This window comes from Paramormyrops kingsleyae, chromosome 22 (genome assembly GCF_048594095.1).
Source record: "Paramormyrops kingsleyae isolate MSU_618 chromosome 22, PKINGS_0.4, whole genome shotgun sequence".
Lineage (NCBI taxonomy): Eukaryota > Metazoa > Chordata > Actinopteri > Osteoglossiformes > Mormyridae > Paramormyrops > Paramormyrops kingsleyae.
In genome coordinates, this window is record NC_132818.1 from 15619658 (window position 1) to 15639205 (window position 19548).

Here is a 19548-nt window from a genome sequence, read left to right on the forward strand (position 1 = left end):
AGGCTACGTTAATGAGCAGCTGTCTGTCATCAGTATTCATGAGCTGCCCCCCCCCCCCCATCTCTACCCCGCCGCTTGCGAGTCGACAGCACTTTGAACAACAACCAACATGAAATATGCCTCAATCACACTGCTCAAAAAGAACAAACAGACACTCAATTTGGCAGCCGGCTGATCTGGGATCTGTAGTCCAGCACACAGAAACACACAAATGCACAAACCCCCACAAATTTACGGATTACACCCTACCCCACTCCACCAAAAACCCTTGGCTTTTTATCCTTCCAGTGGAAACATGTATTTTGGAATGTTCCAGAAAAGGCCTTTTGATCTTTGGGAGCAATAAAACCAAATTAGTGCATATCAGCTCCGAGATGCGTGTGTGCATTTTGTTTAGGAGCAAAAAGTGAGGCAGTTTATCCTATATCATGATAAATTCTTAAGTATTAGAAATAAGGAGATTGAAAAGATGAAATCATGACTTCACTTACCTCAGGGAACTTGAGAAAGGGAGGAGATATGCAGGATTGTCTGGGGAATTTCCTAAAATATCTCTGTCAACAGGTAAGAGCCACAACTTACTGAAATCACATAAATAATAATAATAAACACTAAGGGTGTGCTGCTTTTTCCTTCTATCTATCCATTGTCATATATAGGTAATACATTTTTCAATTTTCCGTAAGTTCTTCTGGGACAGGGGTACTGAAGGCTTGGACCCTATCCCAGCAGGTACAGAGCACAAGCCAGAGGCACACTGTGTGTGAGATGCACCTCCGTCACAAGACATACACACTCCAAGGGCGGTTTAGAGCGGCGTTTCTCAGTCCGGTCCTCAGGAACTACCAGACAGACCACATTTTTGCTCCCTCCCACCTCCCTACCAGACAAAAACATGGATGGTCTGAGGCTCCCCAAGTGCCGATTTGAGAAACACTGGTTTAGAGACACTGATGCACCTAATGTTTTAGACAGGGGTCTCAGGTACTATTATCCATCTCATTTAACACATTTTTTAATGTTTAAAATGGCTTTGACAATGCCAGACAAATATAGTTCAATATTTATGAGCAAATCAAGGCGAAATGGGTATCAGAATTTCTAATTAGTTCTCATGTGTGTCTTTGTGATTCATGAAGAAAAGTAGGTGGCAGATCTCCTTCTTCCCCATCTCTCTCTCCCTCTCTTTCTCTCTCTCTTCTCTGCACCACTCAATGAATTGTTCACTGCCCCTTTGATCGTTCCTAGAAAACTCTTCAGGGACGGCAATGAAAAGAGCTGCCATTTTTGTATTTGTTTTAACCTGAATCATAGATGAATTAAAACGGGCTTAGCATGCGAGTGACCGGCTCAACTCTGGCTTGATTGTTTTCCAGGGTGTGGGATCTGGGAGGGGGGCTCCCTCCGTGCCCCCGAGGCCGTGTCCCTCACGTGCCCCGTACACGCCTGTCCCCAGACTCGAGTTCCCACCGTTTCCGCTTTAGTTTGAACTCTGTCGATTTCAGTCGATTCTCATTAAACTTTTAAATGGCACTTAATTGTGAGTCCCTCTCACGCACGATACACCCCCTTTTGATGGTGGTTAGTGCATAGGAGGGGGTGGTGCTCGCTATGAAATATAATCTGCCCAGCTTTAACTCCTTTAGGCAAAACACTCCATTCTCTGGAGGACTGAGGAGTTGGGAGAGGACTGTTTATAAATTCATTAAGGGGACTAGGAAGGTAGTGGGTACTCAGACTGCATACCAGGGAAGATAATTAATGTGGGGGGGGGGGGCGGTGGGGGTTAGGGAGAGAATGAGTAAGAGAGAACACAAAATCAGGAGAGAGAGAGAGAGACAGGCAGACAGACAGATGGAGAGAGAGAGAGGGAGAGACAGAAAGAGTGAGTGAGAGAGAGAGACAGACAGAGAGAGAGTGAGATGGAGAGAGAGCGAGACAGAGGGAGAAAGAGACTGCTAGAGACAGAGTGAGATAGGCAGACAGACAGATACAGGCAGATGGAGAGAGAGACAGAAGGATAGACAGAGTGAGTGAGAGAGAGAGGCAGACAGACTGACAGAGACAGAGTAAGAGAGAGGCAGACAGTGAGTGAGAGAGAAAGACAGACAGGCAGACAGAGAGAGAGAGAGAGAGAGAGATTAATTAAAATGGTATAAAAGCTGCAAAATAAGTATAGGTGTCATACAGCACAAAAAAAGTGACCCACTGAGCAAACAGTGGGAAGCCCAGGGTTTAAACACACACCATTCCGGATCATTCTCCCAGCGAGGAACCTGGAGCTGGGAAACAAATCATTCAACCAGCACTGGCTGCAGGAAAACAGAGCCTTGATCTCCCTAAACTAAAATAAACACAAACACCTCCTTTTTTACTCAGCTTTAATGGTATTAGAAGGTGGATTTTTATTTCAAGCTATTTCCCCTGCCTTGATTGCCGCATTAATATTTCATTTATTTAAAAAGTATTACCAGAGCAGAGGAAGCCATTTATTTCATGCTGTTTGTTTAGATACTTAGTTATTTAGGGAGTGAGGATTCAGTTTTATCTGGTGCATTCTGGAATGAATCCAGGGCCTGGATCTGATCTCTGCGCAGAAGCAGGCTTATTCAGAATCCCAGTTCTGTCTCTGTGTGATACAGACCAGTCCTCAATTAGCTCCTCTCTGCAGCTTTGCATTCACAGACCAGTGTTAACAGGGGGGGGGGCATCCTCAGTGCTGACCCTGTCTGCTCTCAAAGGGATTAAATCCCGACTTTAGTCACTGTTGCCCAAACCCAAAGTGACGTGACATTACCAGCCTGCTCTCTTTTTTTTTTAAAAAAAGAAAGCCAGGTCAGATAGTCTCTGGAACACTGTGGAGTTAAGGGCTTTGCTCAAGGGCCGGACTCTACAGAAATCCAACCCTGGAATTTGAACCAACAACCTTCTGATCACAGGCGCAGTGTCCCAAATTACTGAGCCACACACTACCCCCCATCTGATACCCCAAAACGTGACGCCACCAAGATGGACGGCATAAACTCTTGACAATGACCGGACCTGGACTGGATCTACAGTGGTCTGGGTCACACAGCCTGACAGGCACTTAGCCGCGGCAGTTCTGTGCCGTCGACAACGCCGTGGGGGGGGCGCCTAGCGGGGCAGGGGTCGCATTTGTACTCGGCGACGTGAAAGACAACCGCACAAATCACATTCACCTCTGATCCTGGTAGGCGAGCGTAGCCAAGCCACACGCGCTAAATGCAGTCACCCCTCCGTCGGGCTAGCAGGTCCTTTAGCGCCGTGATGGTCACCGCGTGAGGGGGGAAGAGGACGGGGTTATGCGCGCGTGAGCGAGTAACAGTCACAGTGATGCGGGGAGCGGGCAGGTGGAGAGTGCGCCCCCTTCAGACGACAACTGGTACTTATAGTACCGTAATCTTTATTAACCTAAATCACCCCTCTGAGGCGCCCACCAAGAGATGGAACTGCAACGTGTCCCGCGACAGGTCTGTTTGCGTCAGTTTGTTCCGGCATGTTCTTTACTGTGATTCCTCTGTCAGTTTCTCTTCCTGCCCTGAGTGATCTGTTTGTTATATATCTGCTGCCCGTGAGCACAGCAGATGCTGTATGGCACACAGATACACACAAACGCATAGACACATCTGTCACTGTGACCCTCTCACAAACACACACACACATTTGTATCCATATCTTTGTGGGGACCGTCCATTCATTTCTATGGGCAAAAACCTAACAATGACGACCTTAACCCCTACCCAGCCCTAACCTTAACTATCAGTGACGAAACAAAATAAAAGACTTTTGGCATTTTTAGTTTTTTGATTGCAGTCACTGATTTTTATAAAATTGAGTTTCCCCTTTTGGGGACTGAGAAAATGGTCCCCCCCAGTGTCAAAAAAATTCAGTCCCCACATGTAAGTATATACATAACCCACATCCACACACACCCACACAGCCCCCTTCCCTTGGTCTCTCACACGCCCCGTGGAGCTCTGACCACAGACGGCTGCTACGACGTTAGCATCCCTGATCATTAGGTTTCCATATTTTAATTAGGCATAGCTATTCAAGCGACATCTCTCCCCCCCCCCTCCCCGCCGGCCCCCTGTGGAGGAGGGAGTGCTAAGGTATGATCAGCCTCCCCGTCTTTTCTCCAAAACAGCCACGGCGGCATCCCCCCCCCCCCCCCCCCGCAGCTCCTGCCTAAATACACCTGCTGCTCGCTCTGCTTGGCCACGTGCCTCCCGGGGGGGGGGGCCCACATCTTCACATAGGCTGGCGGTGGAGTTCAAGGTCACATTTTGACAGGGGGCCAAGAATTTCTGGCTACTCCCCCACCCCACCCCTCCCCGTGTGCCTAATATTGGTTTTGTTAAAGGGGATCCTTTTATAACACAGATTAACACTGAAATTTCACTGAAAAATCTGCATAAATTCGTAGTCCCCCCCCCCCCCCCATGGAGGATGACCCATCTCCCATTGCTTTGCAACAGGCTACGTTGTCACACATTGCCGGGAAACGTGACCACTTTCTGTTCACGGCCTCCCCGTCCCCTTACAGTTCACACAGGGCCCCCCCCCTGCAGCTTCACGGTCCTTCGAGGGTGAAATCGGCTTCCCTTCTCCCTGCAGTTTTTCAATCTGCGACGCTTTATCTCGCGCCTTTCCCCCATCGCCCACAGCCCCCCCCCCAGCCGACAGGGCACTCCTGAAACAGTCAGGTTAATTACTGCTTTTCAATTAAGAGGCTCCCTAATGAGCTGGGGGGAGGAAACGCTATCGGGGCGGGTCTCCGTTAGGGGACAGTGACCCGGAAAGCTCAGCTACGCGGCGAGCGATAAGGCAGCGATCGTACAGCAGGGAAATTCCAGTCTGGGACGAGCTTTGGGGTTAGGATTTGGGCTCAGAACTTCCACAAGCATCCAGTAGGAAGATTTCAGAGTTTCGGCACACTGGTCGTCCAGAGAGCCACCCCCCCACAACCCTGCTGTCTCACATCACTGAATCCAGACAGAGACTGAAAAAGAGGAATGTGTATTACAACACAGAAGCTAAATATTTCCACAGAAGTGGCATTTATTACCTTCTATTAAAAAAAAACCACACCATTCATTTTGGGGAAACGGAAGGCACTTTAATTTAGACTGCTGGCCCAACAACCAGCGTTGGGTTAAATTACCTGCAAATCATCGGCGAGCCGCGGTTTGGCATCCGCCGTATGAAAAGAAAGGGGAGAGAAAGAACTCCCCAGGGCCATAAAAGGGGGATTGTGGGAAATAAATATTCCATCAGCATTTTGATAGCATTGGCCAGCTGACTGCACTACACTGTGGCTAAACAGGATGTCTTCTCCACGGACAGAATGGCGAGGAGGTGAGCGTCCGTCTGGAATCTTCCGGCATTAAGGTGCACATAGAGATAATTAACGGTAATTACGGGGCTTAATTATGAAGATTGATCTCTACTCGGAATTCACAACCAAAGGCACCTGCTTGGGAGAAATTCTCCCAGTCCAGCAGAATCTCGATCCACCCGTGATTCTCAGGTGGGTTAACGGTAAACTGAAGTGAGAAGAGCGCCCCCTTTTGGACAACTGGAAATGTAATGTCGGGTAAACGAAGACGATGGCCAAGGTGAGTGTTTATGTGATCATGGAATGAAGGAAGAGGAAAAATCAGTGACTCAAACTGGGATATTACAACATCAAACGGCAAAATCTGAACCAGGCTGGTACAGATAAACTGTCCCTCCCGTGGACCGATACTCAGCCACATCGGGACAGAAAGCCTGCAGCGGATTCAGCCAGATCTGGGCCTTTTGTGATATTTTATCTCCCGGTTTCAGAACAAACAGTAAAAGGAAAAAGTGAACAGGTCACATCTTCCCAGAGAGCGGGCAGAAAAGCGCACAGCAAGAGCTTCACTGTGCCTGAGAAGAGGGACTGGAACTTAAGCAATGTTACGTTTGGCCGACAGTCATTTTTATTCCCTTTTAAAATGTCATTATTAGAGCTTAACTATTGCTAGTTACTGGTCTTGTCTTATAAGTTTTAGGTCATTTTGTATATTTTATATGTGCAGAAAAAATATTACCTTGAGACCCTGACCAGGATAAGCAGTTAAAAGAGTTAGTTGGATGGATGGATGGATGGATGGATGAATGCCTTTAGTAAAACCTGACCATAATTTTCATACCAATGAAATAGTTTCAAACCTGAATCTCCATTTGATATGTTACTGTGAGATTGTATCTCCCTCCATTCTGCTCAGACAGAGAAAAACTTCAGGCTGAGCCAAAGGTGTAGATTTGGATTCGACATTTTAGGTACCAAATCAGCCCAGAACCTCCACCTCCCTAAACACACTAGGTACTCCCACAGTCTTGGTCTCCATACCCAAATCTACACCCAACGGCTCAGACAAATCCCTCGCACAGAGAACACACAAGGCTGATTCATTAAATTACATTTTATTTGTCATTCTTCACAAATACAAAACTTTAACAGGCATTTTAACGGGTTTCTTAAACAATAACTGTAGAGAATATGAGAGTGGTAGCAGTGTATGCCCAAATGGGGTCTCCCACAAGAACACCAGCACCCAGGCGTGGACCACAGAACAAGCCCCACACCCATACCGCTCACCCAGGCAGCCTGCCGGCCTAGTGGTCAGCAAGGAACCACCGAAGCGTTGTGGGTTCAAATTCCCCAAACGGATAACTGCCGGTATATAACCCTGAACAGGTACTCAACCTGAATGGCTCCAGTAAAAATTCACGTACGAAAAACTGTAGAAGATGTAATATGTAGCGATGAAAATCCTTTTAGTTAACACTAAGGCCCAGATCACTGATTTCATAAAGCATATCGGCGATATGGGATAAGCCTCCATTGCATACAGGTCTGAACAGGCATCAGCTCCCATTGTGACCATTACAGGTGTGTCACTGGGACCACCGAGGGCAGCAGAGGACAGATGGGCCACTTACACAGGACAACCCCAGCCGCTGAGCAGCCCATCGTATGTCACGCGTAGTTAACGGCCAGTGTTTCAGTTGCATTCTGGGATTGATGCAGAATTACATGCCTGGCGGCAAACCCGACGCCTTTTGTTTTGGGGGGGGGGGGGGGGTTCTCAGAGGAATTGTCTATTTCTCTGTGTTGCCTTGGAGATTAATTTTAGCGCAGTGCTGGAGACAATGAGGCTCTTGGTTATGGTACCACAGGCTGAACTGCATTTTAAATCAGCCCAGCAGCACCTCCCCCCACTCCCCCCTCCCCAGCTACCTCCTAATCCACACCCATCAACATCAAAACAATGAAATAAAATAGCACTAATTAAAAATTGACGTTTTATAGCACCTTCAGTTAGTGGGACGCACGCACACATACAAAATAAAACATATAAACATATCAAAAAACAGACGTGTACAGTACACGTACAGAACCTGACAGAGCGTGTTTTTGATGTTCTATCGATGACATCGACATGTCCTTATATGGGGAGACAAAGCTGCCCCAGGGGGAGCAAAATTAATTTTGACACCAGTCACCTGACCGGACAGACAAACCTGACAAACACCTGAGTTAGATACTTCTGGAATCAGAACCCAAGGCGTACCGTAGTATGTCGGCAGTTTCTCTCACCAGCGTTCAGGGTCCAATCCACTGTGTGAAAAACGCATTTAGTGCTCATTGATTCTCCTGGACCCTCTGGACCAATTGCTCTAGAGGTCAGGTCGAGGTCAAGTCCCTCCCAGAAGTGACGCTTCTTAAATCTGATTGGCTGGCATCTGTGAGACCAGCCCGCCAATCTGTCCTGGGAGGTTTTTAGATGGTTCACCTTGAAGCATCCAAACCATGAACCACGTAGGGAGGGGAAAGCAGTTTAAAGATTCCATTAACATTATCGTGAAGTAAGAACAAGAATACGTCTGAGAAGACTTCCCTTTATAAAAAGTCGGCGTTATCCGTTAGCCACTTTGCTAAGGGACCTCCCATCCCTTTCATTGTCAAATGTCAATATAAGAGCACGTATCCTCCACGATGAAAATGCATATAGGTGTTTCGTGGGGGGGCGGGGGGGGGGTGCGTAGGCTATCCAGCTGAGAATGTCCTTGTGTACCTCGCGAGGTGGATTTTACCCGTTGAAACAGACGGGCCCGACCTGGAAGCCGAACTTCTGCTTGCTGTTTCCGAAGTCGGAGACGGACACGTCCAGGATGGGGAGCAACTCCGATCTCGGGGAGTCGATCTCCAGGATCGTCTGCTCCTGTCCTTCACGGGACTGATAAATAACGAGCGCCATTACAGCAGCACCCCCACACCAATGCGTAATTTCTCTTATATGACTTTAAACGCCACGCCAACATTCGTCTTCACGTGATACTGCATGGTCTCCATTCTCACCTGGCAGCCGTCATGGAGGGCCTTGATGAAGGGCGTCTTCTCTTGCGCCAGCTCCTCCTCGTTCGTTCCTCTGAAGCGCAGTGCCTGCCGGTGGCTGCTGGTGGCGCTGTCCAACCATCCCACGGAGTTCTGGCAGAGGTAGGTAAAGTTCTGCCGCGCGGTGGCACTGAAGAGCTTCAGGAAGGTCAGCTGCACCACGTGGATGGGGTTTCCGTCCAAGTCAATGTAGGAGAACTAGGTGCAGGAGAGATCAGAACAGATCGCTTCTTTATGATCCACTGTGAGAAGCATAATCTGTCCTTCAGAAACATCCAGAAACTCCTCACAACAAGGTCCAGATATCCAGAACCGCTGTGAAGCTCAATTTAACCTTCAGAAACCCATAACCATTCCTCATGTTAGCGCCTGAATCGCAACGGCCTACCCTGTACATCCCTGTACCCATCCATGCTAACTGTAGGATCACTCGTCAGAACACAACAAATCTCCATCTTCCCCATATCGAACCAAACCATCAGGTTCTGAAGATACTTTATCCAAACCCTCTGGTCACGGTACTCCCCTATTAAGTGCAAAATCATGGTTGTTAAAAAAAATAAATGAAATTGTGTTTCGGTGCATGTATTTTGTGCTGGGGTTAGAGCTCCGTTACAGCGAGTTTTATTACATGAAAAGACGAGGCGATATTTGATATGTAAATAGGCATGCAGATTTACCCAGAGGCACATTTCACTGAGAAACGGAGCTTTATCCTGCTGGTCAACTAGAGCAATCATATCAGGCATGGGGGGGGGGGCTGGGGGAGGGTGGTTCCCAACTGAAGACACCACCTGCGCCATCGTTCCGCGTGGCTCTGCTGTGTAAAAGGCCGCTTCTCCTGCCGTGAATTATTTACCCGTTTTGTTTTCAGGAGGGGAAACTGCACGTTGACACATTATCTCCTGGATCGCCCAGCAGGCCACTCACCTCTCCCGTCGGCAAGGGCGATTAAAAGCCAGTGTGGAAGAGGGACACAATGGCCGGCGGGGGGGGGGGGGGGGACACAACGGCCGGTGGGGGAAGGGGTGTGGAGCGAGTATAATAGGTGAGAGATTGTTGTGTTCTCCGATTAGATGATGTGTGACCGTGTGGACGTGAAAGGTTCATGTGCAAAGGAACTCGTGCGCGCGCGCGCACACACACACACACACACACACACACACACACACAAAAGCAACCTGAAAAAGACTGAAGCGGAATATGTGATTTGTGAGGTTTTATAGAGGCTAACAAATAATGACATGAGATCACAAGATGAGAGACGGCTGTCCAGAGCATTGTACTCCTTTGGCTGTTTTATGCCACGAGCAGGAAGATACACTGTCGTTACTCTCAATCTCCTCGCACCGCAGTGGCGACACTCTCTGCGCACTCTTAGCGACACGCTTCTCTGCCGCCCACGCGTATGGGCACGGCTCCACAACGAGCGCCGGACAGAAGGACGGGAAGCGGGTGAAAAGACGGTGTAGCCGGCGGCCACGGCCCCCCCCCCCCCCCACCTGTTTGCCTTTCCGGAATTCGCTGAACCAGCCTCCCGGTGTCTCCTTGCTCCAGGCTGCCAGCTTCACCTGTTCAGCAGCAGGGGGGACGGGGAGAGAAGGCTGAAGTCGAGGGGGGGGGTCCGGAGCCGGCGGAACGTTACGGGTTATTTGTGAGGAACGCTCGGCGCTCACCGACTCAAACTTCTTGTCGGGGTTCAGGCAGGTTTCTCCGTTGGCGGTGAAGTTGCAGAAGACCTTAAAAGAGTCTTTGTGACAGCCTTGATTTGGATCAATCCAGTACTCTCCTGCACCGAGCCAGATGGGGGAGGGGGGCACAAAGAAATACTAAACTGCCTCATCACGCCACAGCAGAACCCCACGGCCGACGGGACCATTAGCCACGGCAATCACAGTCACCCCACTCCCCCCACGGAACCCAGCTCCCCCCATTCCCGCCATTTCCATCACATAACATTTGCGCCATGCAAAAATGAAATTACTAGGGGGACAGATAAAATCTTCATTAACACCCCCCTGATATTGTCAAATGGCTGTCTGCCTGAATTGATAATGGCTATCCAGATGGGGTCATATTTATGGTAATATAATAAAATATACAATTAAAACCGCATGGATCTCCATGGTAATGTCCGTGCGCATATCAGTAATTATATGGTCATATATAAGGCACTATTTATAGGAGATGATGACATCAGTTTCAGCCAAAACAAAGTAACGGTCGATTGAATGGAGCTCGGAGTTTGGAGTGCAAGATGCAGACAGTAGTGTGAAAACAAAATAATCCCTATCAGGAGATCAGCATTATGTGTATCTGCATCTTTATTAGTAAGAACAGAAGATATCTATAGACACAGTGACTTCAGTTGATATCTAGGGCGACTGCAGATTTCTACGGTGACTTTTCATACTTGTGGTAAGGCTTATATTGATATCAGTGGCAATCTATGTTGTTATCTATGGTAACTGCTGTTGATATCTATGGTGATCCATGTTGATACATATAATAACTGCTGTTGATATCTATGGTAAATGCATTTGATACCTATGGTGATTGCTGATATCTATGGTGATATATGTTAATATCTATGGTGACTTCTGCTGATGTCTATGGTAACCTATGTTGATATCTATGGTGATCCATGTTGATACCTATAATAACTGCTGTTGATATCTATGGTAAATGCATTTGATACCTGTGGTGATTACTGATATCTATGGTGATATATGTTAATATCTATGGTGACTTCTGCTGATGTCTATGGTAACCTATGTTGATATCTATAGTGATCTATGTTGATATCTATGGTAACAGTGTTATCGACAGGCGGATCTCCAGACCGTCTTTGTAGTCCGAGCGGCACAGCATCAGCTCCTTGCAGGTACGGGCAGGACTTTCAAACGTGCCCAAAGGTTTCCTCATGATCTCCACTTCCGCCTTCATGGAGTTCAGAGTGGCGTAGACCTCCTCCATGCCATGCCCCTCAACTGAAGCCTGGTCTCCCTGGTAGTCTTGCACCTCCTCGCTCTGCGAGTCTCTCCTCCGGGTCTTCTGGCTACCTCGCACTGGGAGCGGTTCGATTATCGTGGCTGGGGGCCCCTGGGAGGGACGGAGGGAGAAGGAAGTGGTAGTTGGAACCGGAGGAAGTAGAAGGAGTAAGAGAAGAGAGAGAAGGAGGAGAGAAGATACTTACGGGAGCTCCAGAGGGACCAGCAGGTCCTGTATCTCCTTTTGGACCAACAGAACCCTAAGATTATAGAAAAAAAGATCATTCAGTCATGTCGTCATCTAAGATCCTCCTTCCCAGCCTTGTTGTATCTCAAAGCTCACAATTTAGGCACCGTCTTCGTGCTGGAATTCCTCTAGAGATCTAATTCCAGAATCTTCTCTTACTGTTTCTACAACCATGAATAACTATCACTCTATCAGAAGTTTACCTGTAGAACACCCCCAGCTTTGGTGTTGAACCAGTCATGTGTTGGTCTTCAACAGGCACTGGCTAATTTAGCACAGTCCTCTGAGTAACACGGTTGGCCCCGGTTCAGGCTCAACTCAGGGCTGCAACTGACCCCCGAAGGAGCTGCCATTGTCCCCGACAATCACAATCCAGACACACGTGGACCAGAGGCACTCAAATGCTTCCCTGGGATTTCACGAGGGCGGGGATGGGGGGGGGGGGGAGTAGAGTCGACCAAACCCACCTGGTTTCCCTTAGATCCCTTCTCACCGGCGGAGCCCTGGACGAGGGAGTCAAGCAGAGAGAGAGAGAGGATGCGAAAACGGTTACACTTTTTCGAAAAAGAGCCTGCGGACATTCCATCATAAATAATGCACTGACATGACAGACAGCGTGAAACAGAGAGAGGCAGCGGCAAACGAGTACAAAGTAGCACAAAGATTCTGAGCTAGACAATAATTCACCGCGCCGTATAAAATTCATTTTAAATTACCTCCAGGTTACAACGAATCTGCTGCGTGTGGGGATTTTGTTTTTAACGAAGGTCATCAATAAATATCAAAACCGGCGGTATGTTTTGAGGCCAAAATTTGTCTGCGATGGCACCAGGCAAAAGGCTTGCTACAGCATGGAAAAATGATCCGGAAATGTTCAATGGCTCGGGTTCGACTGGCATGTACAACCACTGAAACAGAAAGCCAGAACCCTGAGCCAAAGTCGTTCAGAAAGACCTTCTGCCTAGATCCCCTGGACAGCAAAGGCATGGGGGGCGGATGGTGACTCAGCAGGTTAAAATGCTGCAGAAGGTCATTGGTTCAAATCCCAGGGTTGGCAGTGTCATTTCACCATAAGGCCCTTGAGCAAGGCTCCCAACCCCCAAATACTCCAGGGGCTCTCTGACCCTGCTTTCAGAAAAAAATATGAAGATGAAAGCAACTGCAAAAGTCACAAAAAAAAAAAAATCAAGCGTGTCAGCTATACAAATATAACATAAGCCGGGTTTTTAGGGAACGTATTAAAAGTGCCACAGCGTTAGAAAAAGGAATGTAATATAATTTACACAATGCACCTGAGGAATAAATAAAAAACATCAAAACAAGGACGGATTTCATCAGCGGGGGGCAACAGAGTGAGACGGCCGAGCGCCGGAGCTCAGTACCCGCGGTTCCGGAAAAATCCGTGAACCACAGCTTCATCCCTGGTGACGTGACAAAGACATTAAGTTCCTCCGGCCTGTGGAACGGCCGGGCTGGGCTGAGGCACTCAGACTTGGGGGAAGGGGGGAGGACCAGGCATCGCAGGACAGAAATATGAAATAATAACGGCAGAAAATGGTCAGAAAGTTAGAGCCCAGTATAAAGACCCAGCATCTGAAAGCACCGCATTGTGCTTCCATTATCTATAGCAACACAGCATTTAAAGCCAGTTCACATCGAGACGATATGTGGGAGTCGAGATCTCGTTCAACAGATGAACAGATCAAACCGATATTGTAAAACGAGTTATTTCCACGGTGCCTGGCGGCTCGCTGGGCAGCGCCGCGCGTTCACACCTCTCCGGCTAGGGGTTTCAATGCCACCCCCGCTCAGTGTGTCCACACACGGAAGTCACATGTTCACCGTGTCCGCGTGGGCTTCCTCCTGGTACGCCAATATCCACCCACAGCCCAGAAACATTTCAAACTGCCCAGGGTGTGATGAACTACTTATAATTGTATGTTAAAATCATTGCAGATAGAATGCAAGAGATTAGACCAGTGTTTGCCAATCTGGCCCTCGGGGACCCACAGGCAGTTCACATTTTTATTCCTGGTAGGGTAGGGAGCAAGGTGGAAGCAAAAATGGACTGTCTGACAGGGAGCAAAAACATGGACCGACTCTAGGTCCTTGAGGACCGGACTGGAAAACATTGGATTAGACAGACAGATAGGGTAACATTTTACTTGAAGCTGCCTTTTATAATGAATTATTGATACCTTCATAATGCATTATAATGGTTAGTATAAGTATTAATAAAATATTATAGCATCTTCTATTGACAGTCATAAGGCATTATAGTGTTGATTATAATACTTCATAAACTCCAATGAAGCTCTCATTTACAATGCATTATAAATAACTTCACAATGCATTATAATGGTCGGTATTAGAATTAAGGATGGTTTGCCCTGCATTATGAAGGTATCTATAGTGCATTATAGATGTGAGCTTCATGATGCACAATACACAAGGCTATAATATGTTGTGCCTTGTTATAAATATTTATAAACATGCTTATAATGCTTTATGAATGCATTATAACAAGGCATTCATATAAAGTATCACCATAGATACTTCAGTAATCCCATAATAAATTGCAGAAAAATCTTTACCCTAGTGTGAAAATCCCTACAAGCATGACAAACTAAAAACACGACAAAAAACACTGAAATATCAAAAAAAAAAACAATACAGAACTGCTGTAATGGTGGCCACTCCCCATGGCATTGAAGGATAATGTAATATAATGTCATGTAAGGAAATGCATTATTATTGCATCTAAATGCTCTAAAACATTTACTGGTACTTGATATTCTTGACATTTTCTTCTAGTTTTGATAGTTTGGGTGGATTTGGGCATGGTTTGAGTTTGAGGACATGGCGACGGGATACTCACAGACAGGCCAGGGGGTCCGGGGGGGCCGTTTGGGCCGGAGGGCCCCGCTACACCCTGAGGAAATAACAAGAGTAAGGACATCCTGCCCCCCAGTTTGTGTATATCTGTGTGTGTGGGTAATCCAGTGATTTGTGTTAGTCCTCTGTGAATGCGTGTCGTGGTACTTACCCCGTCTCCTTTCGGCCCCTGGGGCCCCTGGAGTCCCGGCAGTCCCCGGTCACCCTTCTCTCCCATCTCCCCTGGGGGCCCGACGAGGCCCAAGAGGCCGGAGTGACCCTAAAGGGACAGAGATGTGGGTCAGCGCAAGAACATACCACAGACCAAACAGCTAGGGGGCGCCAGACAATTGGGCATCTCACCTTGTCTCCTTTAGCTCCAGGGTCTCCCCTCAGACCTGGGAGCCCGGGAGGACCCTTTGGGAAACAAGCGGGAGACACAGATCAGAACCAGGTCGATGGAAGGGTCACATGCCGGTGAGACAGGGACCAGGCAGAGGGGGTCCGATTTGGCTTGATATTAACATTTTTGAAACGCTGCCTTTCTCTGCCTGGCCAAGACTCCATCTGTCCCCTATCCTCCCTTCCCTCCTCCCTTATTAACATGTCCGCCTGCTACTTCCTGTGCGTTCCTAAGCCCCTCCCATCTCTGTGACCATCCGACGCCGACGGCGCTCGGTCCCAGGATGAGTGGTTGGAATCGTACCATTGGTCCCGAAGGTCCGGTCTGTCCCGGGGGTCCGTTCAGGCCTTGTTCCCCCTGAGGAAAATACGAGAAAAAAAATAAAAAGTGTTCAGGTCTGGAGAGCAGAAGCCGGACTCACACGCACAGGCCCGGCTCAGGGTGCAGATAAAGACGCCATTTCTCTCCAAGTCTGGCAGCATCAATCATGCCATCGATCGGCCCGTCGGCCGTAATCAGGGTAGTTGGGGGGAGGGAGTTTCGGGCGCAGCCTGACTGACAGGCGAGGGCGGCCTGGACAGCCGAGGGCCAGGAAAAGGCCGCGGGACACAAGCTGAGCGTGGAGCAGCCAGATAGGGACATCAGAGTGTCCTTGTCACGGGTCCAAGGGCTGACACGAAGGAGCAGGCTTTCGGAAAGGGGGGGGGAAGAGATAACTGAGAAGGACATGGAAATGGAGGAGTGGAAGAGGTACAGAGAGAGACAGAAAGGGTCAGCGGAAAGTGTCAGGCAGAATGCAAATACGGTTTCCCAGTGTGAGTGTTTGTGTGTGTATGTGCGCCCACTTTCCCTGGGCTGTGGGGGCTTTCAGACTCACAGAAGGTCCTGGAATTCCACGTAGGCCCTCCGGCCCCGGATTGCCGGGGTGACCCTGGGGTCCCGTCGGTCCCATCTTCCCCACTGGCCCCTCGGAACCTGGCGCCCCCTGTTGGGGGCAATGGGGACTTCGACTCAGAACTTGGGAGGAACCCAGAGAGAGAATATCAAAGCCTGGTCTCAGATCTCCAGCTCTCACCTTCTCCCCCTTCATCCCCTCCTTGCCTTCGTGTCCTGGGGTTCCCACATGACCCTGGAGAAAGACAGATGGAGGGGAGGGGGACGTTTCATTCCTAAAAATCACGGATGAGGCCCCCGAACGAAACGCTCAAACAGTTCCTTATTTCACGGAGCTGCACATAGCTCAGCAGGTTTGGGATCTGTGCCTGTAGCCAAGAGGTCATAGGATCAAATCCCAGGCTCGACAGAGTACTCATATCACCACTGCACCCCTGAGTGAGGCCTTTAACCCCAACTGCCCCAATGCCGGCTGAGCCAGGTCTGTGTCTCACTGTGTTTCATGGAGAACAAGATGGGATTTGTGAAAAATACCCAATGAATAAAATACCACACTAACTAAATGGCAGCAGCTTTTAGAGATGAGTCCTGGGTGAGGAGTATATAATCCAAGTGCACCTTTCTGGTAAAGCGAGGCCCAGTGACCCCATGTGACAGGCAGGACCAATGCAGAGGGAGCAGTGACCCCATGTGACAGGCAGGACCAATGCAGAGGGAGCCGTGCAGCTGCATTGCACCAGCTAGTTCCCCCTCACCGTGTGGATGGATGGGGGCGATTTAACAGCAAACGGCCAGCAGTTTATTGAAAATAAAAAAAAAAAAACAATGCTTTCAGCACTCTGGGCTTCATCTTGACAGGGCACCGCGCGGACGCACGCAGGCACCTGCGGGGGGTGCTGTTCCGTTACTCTGCAGACGGCTGGCGGCGACTGTGTGAAATCTGGCCGAAAAACAGCACGAGGAAATAAAATCGCTGTGTCTATTTTAATAAAGGGACCCAATGAAAACAGCACAGATAGAGACGCTGGCACAGGGTCTGTACAGATCCCATATTTAGCTAATGATTACTGGGGGGGGGGGGGAGTCAAAACTGCCACCATCAAGTTAAGCAATCAGCAGGCAAAGTACATGACTCTGATTATGCTGTAGAGTTACTTATATTAACCGTGATTATATTTGTGAGGATGCTTATATAACACATACCATGGCAACATTTGGAGAACCGATCATTAAAACTGCATCTAATTTTAAAACGAGGGTCAGACGTCACAAAGACTCCTGTACGAGCTGCGAACCAAAGACAACCCAAAATCCAAAATCCCCCCCCCCCCCCAGGCTCTAAACTTACCCTCCGCCCAGGGGGACCTGAAGGCCCCGGTTCCCCTGAAGCCCCCGGGGGACCCTGCGGGGAGAAAATGTATTTTTAGCGACAAGTGAGCATGAAAACACAGACCGGTTAGCACAGAAGTGGACCGCCACGCAATAAAATCAAGTCGAAATCCGGTGCGGGTCATCAAGAACCGCAAGAAGAGGTCCTGGTTTCCATGGGAACGCAAACCCAACTTACCGCCCTGCCAGGTTCCCCAGCATCGCCCTTCTCTCCGGTTCCGCCGTCATGCCCCTGTGAGGAGGGAGAACAGCAGAGTTGACACGACACAATCGTAAGATCTCGACTTTTAGTCGCGAGCTGTGATGTCTTATAAGACCGGTACCGGAGCGAAAATTAGATTATTATTATTTTTTTTTTAAAAAGGGTTAATTGAATCACGCAAGAAATAACTGAGATTTCAGACAGTGATATAGTATGACGTAATCCATGCAGGTGAGGAAAAGAACAGTGATCTCACTCGGTATCAGGAAAACGCCCAGCACCTGCCTTTTAATATATGTGGGATTTTCAAAGATTATTCCCCCCAAAGAAAAAGCAGGTTTTCTCTGCGTATGTCTCTGTGCTGCGTGAAAAGCGGCGAAAGCGGACCTTCACCAGCACGTTCTCCCTCCCTCTAGGTATCATCCACTTACTGAACGCTTGCATTTTCCACCAGTCTCAGCAAAGAAAAGATGAGATAAAACTCTGATCGACCTGGGGGGAAATTTTTGTTGTCCTGAAATAACTCCCAGCATAATGCCCCCCCCCCCCTAAAAACAAATAAAAAGATGATAAATTAATAAATAAGAGAGTGAAGTTATTCTCCAGTCTGTGTTCAGTCCTCTCTCTGTTCTCTCTCATTTCCACCTCCTGATCGTCCTCTTCTGATCCTTCTGTATGAACCTGACCCCCCAACCCCATCCTGAATTTATGTGTATGTATATATGTACAGATGTATGTATAAATGTTTGTATATATGCATGTGCATGTATGTATGTATAAATGCATGTATGTATGTATGTATGTATAAATGCATGTATGTATGTATGTATGTATAAATGCATGTATGTATGTATGTATGTATGTATGTATGTATGTATGCATGTATGTATATATTTATCCCCCACATGTCTGAATATGTCTCAATATTCATCCATCCATCCATCTTCTATACCCACTTGTCCTATGGAGGGTTGCTCCCAGAAGCTACGGGTGCAAGGCAGGAAATATCCCAGGACGGGGCACCAACCCATCGCAGGGTATGTCTCAAGAAGTCATGTTTAAATATCTTTCATGTTTATATTCTAATTATTGCTGTTTACTGCACTAAGCATATGCCCCGTCCATCAAATAGTTGAATATGACTACAAAGACACTTAGAAGAAGAAGGCTTTGCTAATTTCAATCAGAGGTGTCTCCAGACAGCCTTTGTGATCCACGGCTTGTCGTCTGGGGGATCATCAAACCATTTCTCAAGGAATGATTATTCTCCCATAACGTGTCAATGTAGAGACGAAGTGAGAGAGGCTGATGATGTCATCACCATCCAACCCATAAAATGGGGGCAGTGTGTGGCTCAGTGGGTTAGGACACTGTGTCTGTGAACAGACAGTTGTTGGTTCAAACCCCAGGGTCAGCAGAGTGATTTCACAGTTGGACTCTTAAGAAAGTCCCCTAACCCTCATTGCTAAATGGAACAGGTCCCAAGCTGATCTGCAGAGCCAAAGCTGGGGGTTTCCACTGGAGTAAGGGGCTCATACTTGGTGATTAGATGTATGAGCTTGAGGTTGCACTGGTTAAGAGAACCAAATCACACCATTCATGCTTGCAAACCACATGCCAGGTGGTCCTGTCTCTCTTTATCCTGCACATCCTGTGTAAATTTTGCTCAGGGAATTGCAGAGAGAAACATAACTGAAGCCACAAGAGATCCCAACGAGCGCACCAGGGCGCTGCTCTTGAAAGCAAACGACAAGCCTCACACGCAGAGCCATTGGTGGAATGTAAACAACGGCAACCGCATGTGCGGACTCAACGCGAGCACTGCAGCCCTGGGGCCAGAGCCAGCAAGTCGATATCTGAGAAGCAGATTGGTGCTCTCACAGTCACATGCCCTGGATTACACCACTCGATAAGGGCGGCTATCCCTCCACCTTTCTCCTTTGCTTTTTGAAATCTCCTGAGGGCGGTGAGATGGCAAAGCCCCCGATTCAGCTGACCATCTATTTCTCATTTTGGCTCCCCACCAAGAAGTAGGGCTTGTACATCTTGCTTGGAAACAATCTCACGTTCCCTATAGGCAGGTGGGGCTTGTAGTTTCTC

The 19548-nt window shown here is 48.2% G+C and overlaps 1 protein-coding gene across 2 annotated transcripts in view; it reads right to left on the bottom strand.

The window, feature by feature from the left end:
- Window positions 1-6458: 6458 nt before the first annotated feature.
- col5a3a (collagen, type V, alpha 3a) overlaps window positions 6459-19548 on the bottom strand; it is a 51092-nt gene continuing 38002 nt past the window's right edge. The window contains exons 53-67 of one of the 2 annotated variants that reach the window (XM_023821995.2): window positions 17425-17478; window positions 17206-17259; window positions 16039-16092; window positions 15841-15948; window positions 15267-15320; window positions 14924-14977; window positions 14733-14840; window positions 14565-14618; window positions 12154-12189; window positions 11646-11699; window positions 11293-11551; window positions 10126-10238; window positions 9952-10020; window positions 8414-8647; window positions 6459-8291 (exon numbers count right to left, since the gene is read on the bottom strand). In XM_023821995.2, coding sequence (XP_023677763.2) covers window positions 8145-8291; window positions 8414-8647; window positions 9952-10020; window positions 10126-10238; window positions 11293-11551; window positions 11646-11699; window positions 12154-12189; window positions 14565-14618; window positions 14733-14840; window positions 14924-14977; window positions 15267-15320; window positions 15841-15948; window positions 16039-16092; window positions 17206-17259; window positions 17425-17478 — 1452 coding nt within the window. In that variant the 3' untranslated portion in view covers window positions 6459-8144. Of the gene's footprint in view, window positions 8292-8413; window positions 8648-9951; window positions 10021-10125; window positions 11221-11264; window positions 11552-11645; window positions 11700-12153; window positions 12190-14564; window positions 14619-14732; window positions 14841-14923; window positions 14978-15266; window positions 15321-15840; window positions 15949-16038; window positions 16093-17205; window positions 17260-17424; window positions 17479-19548 lie in introns of those variants that run through there. The other variant, XR_002839490.2, reaches the window with a different exon arrangement.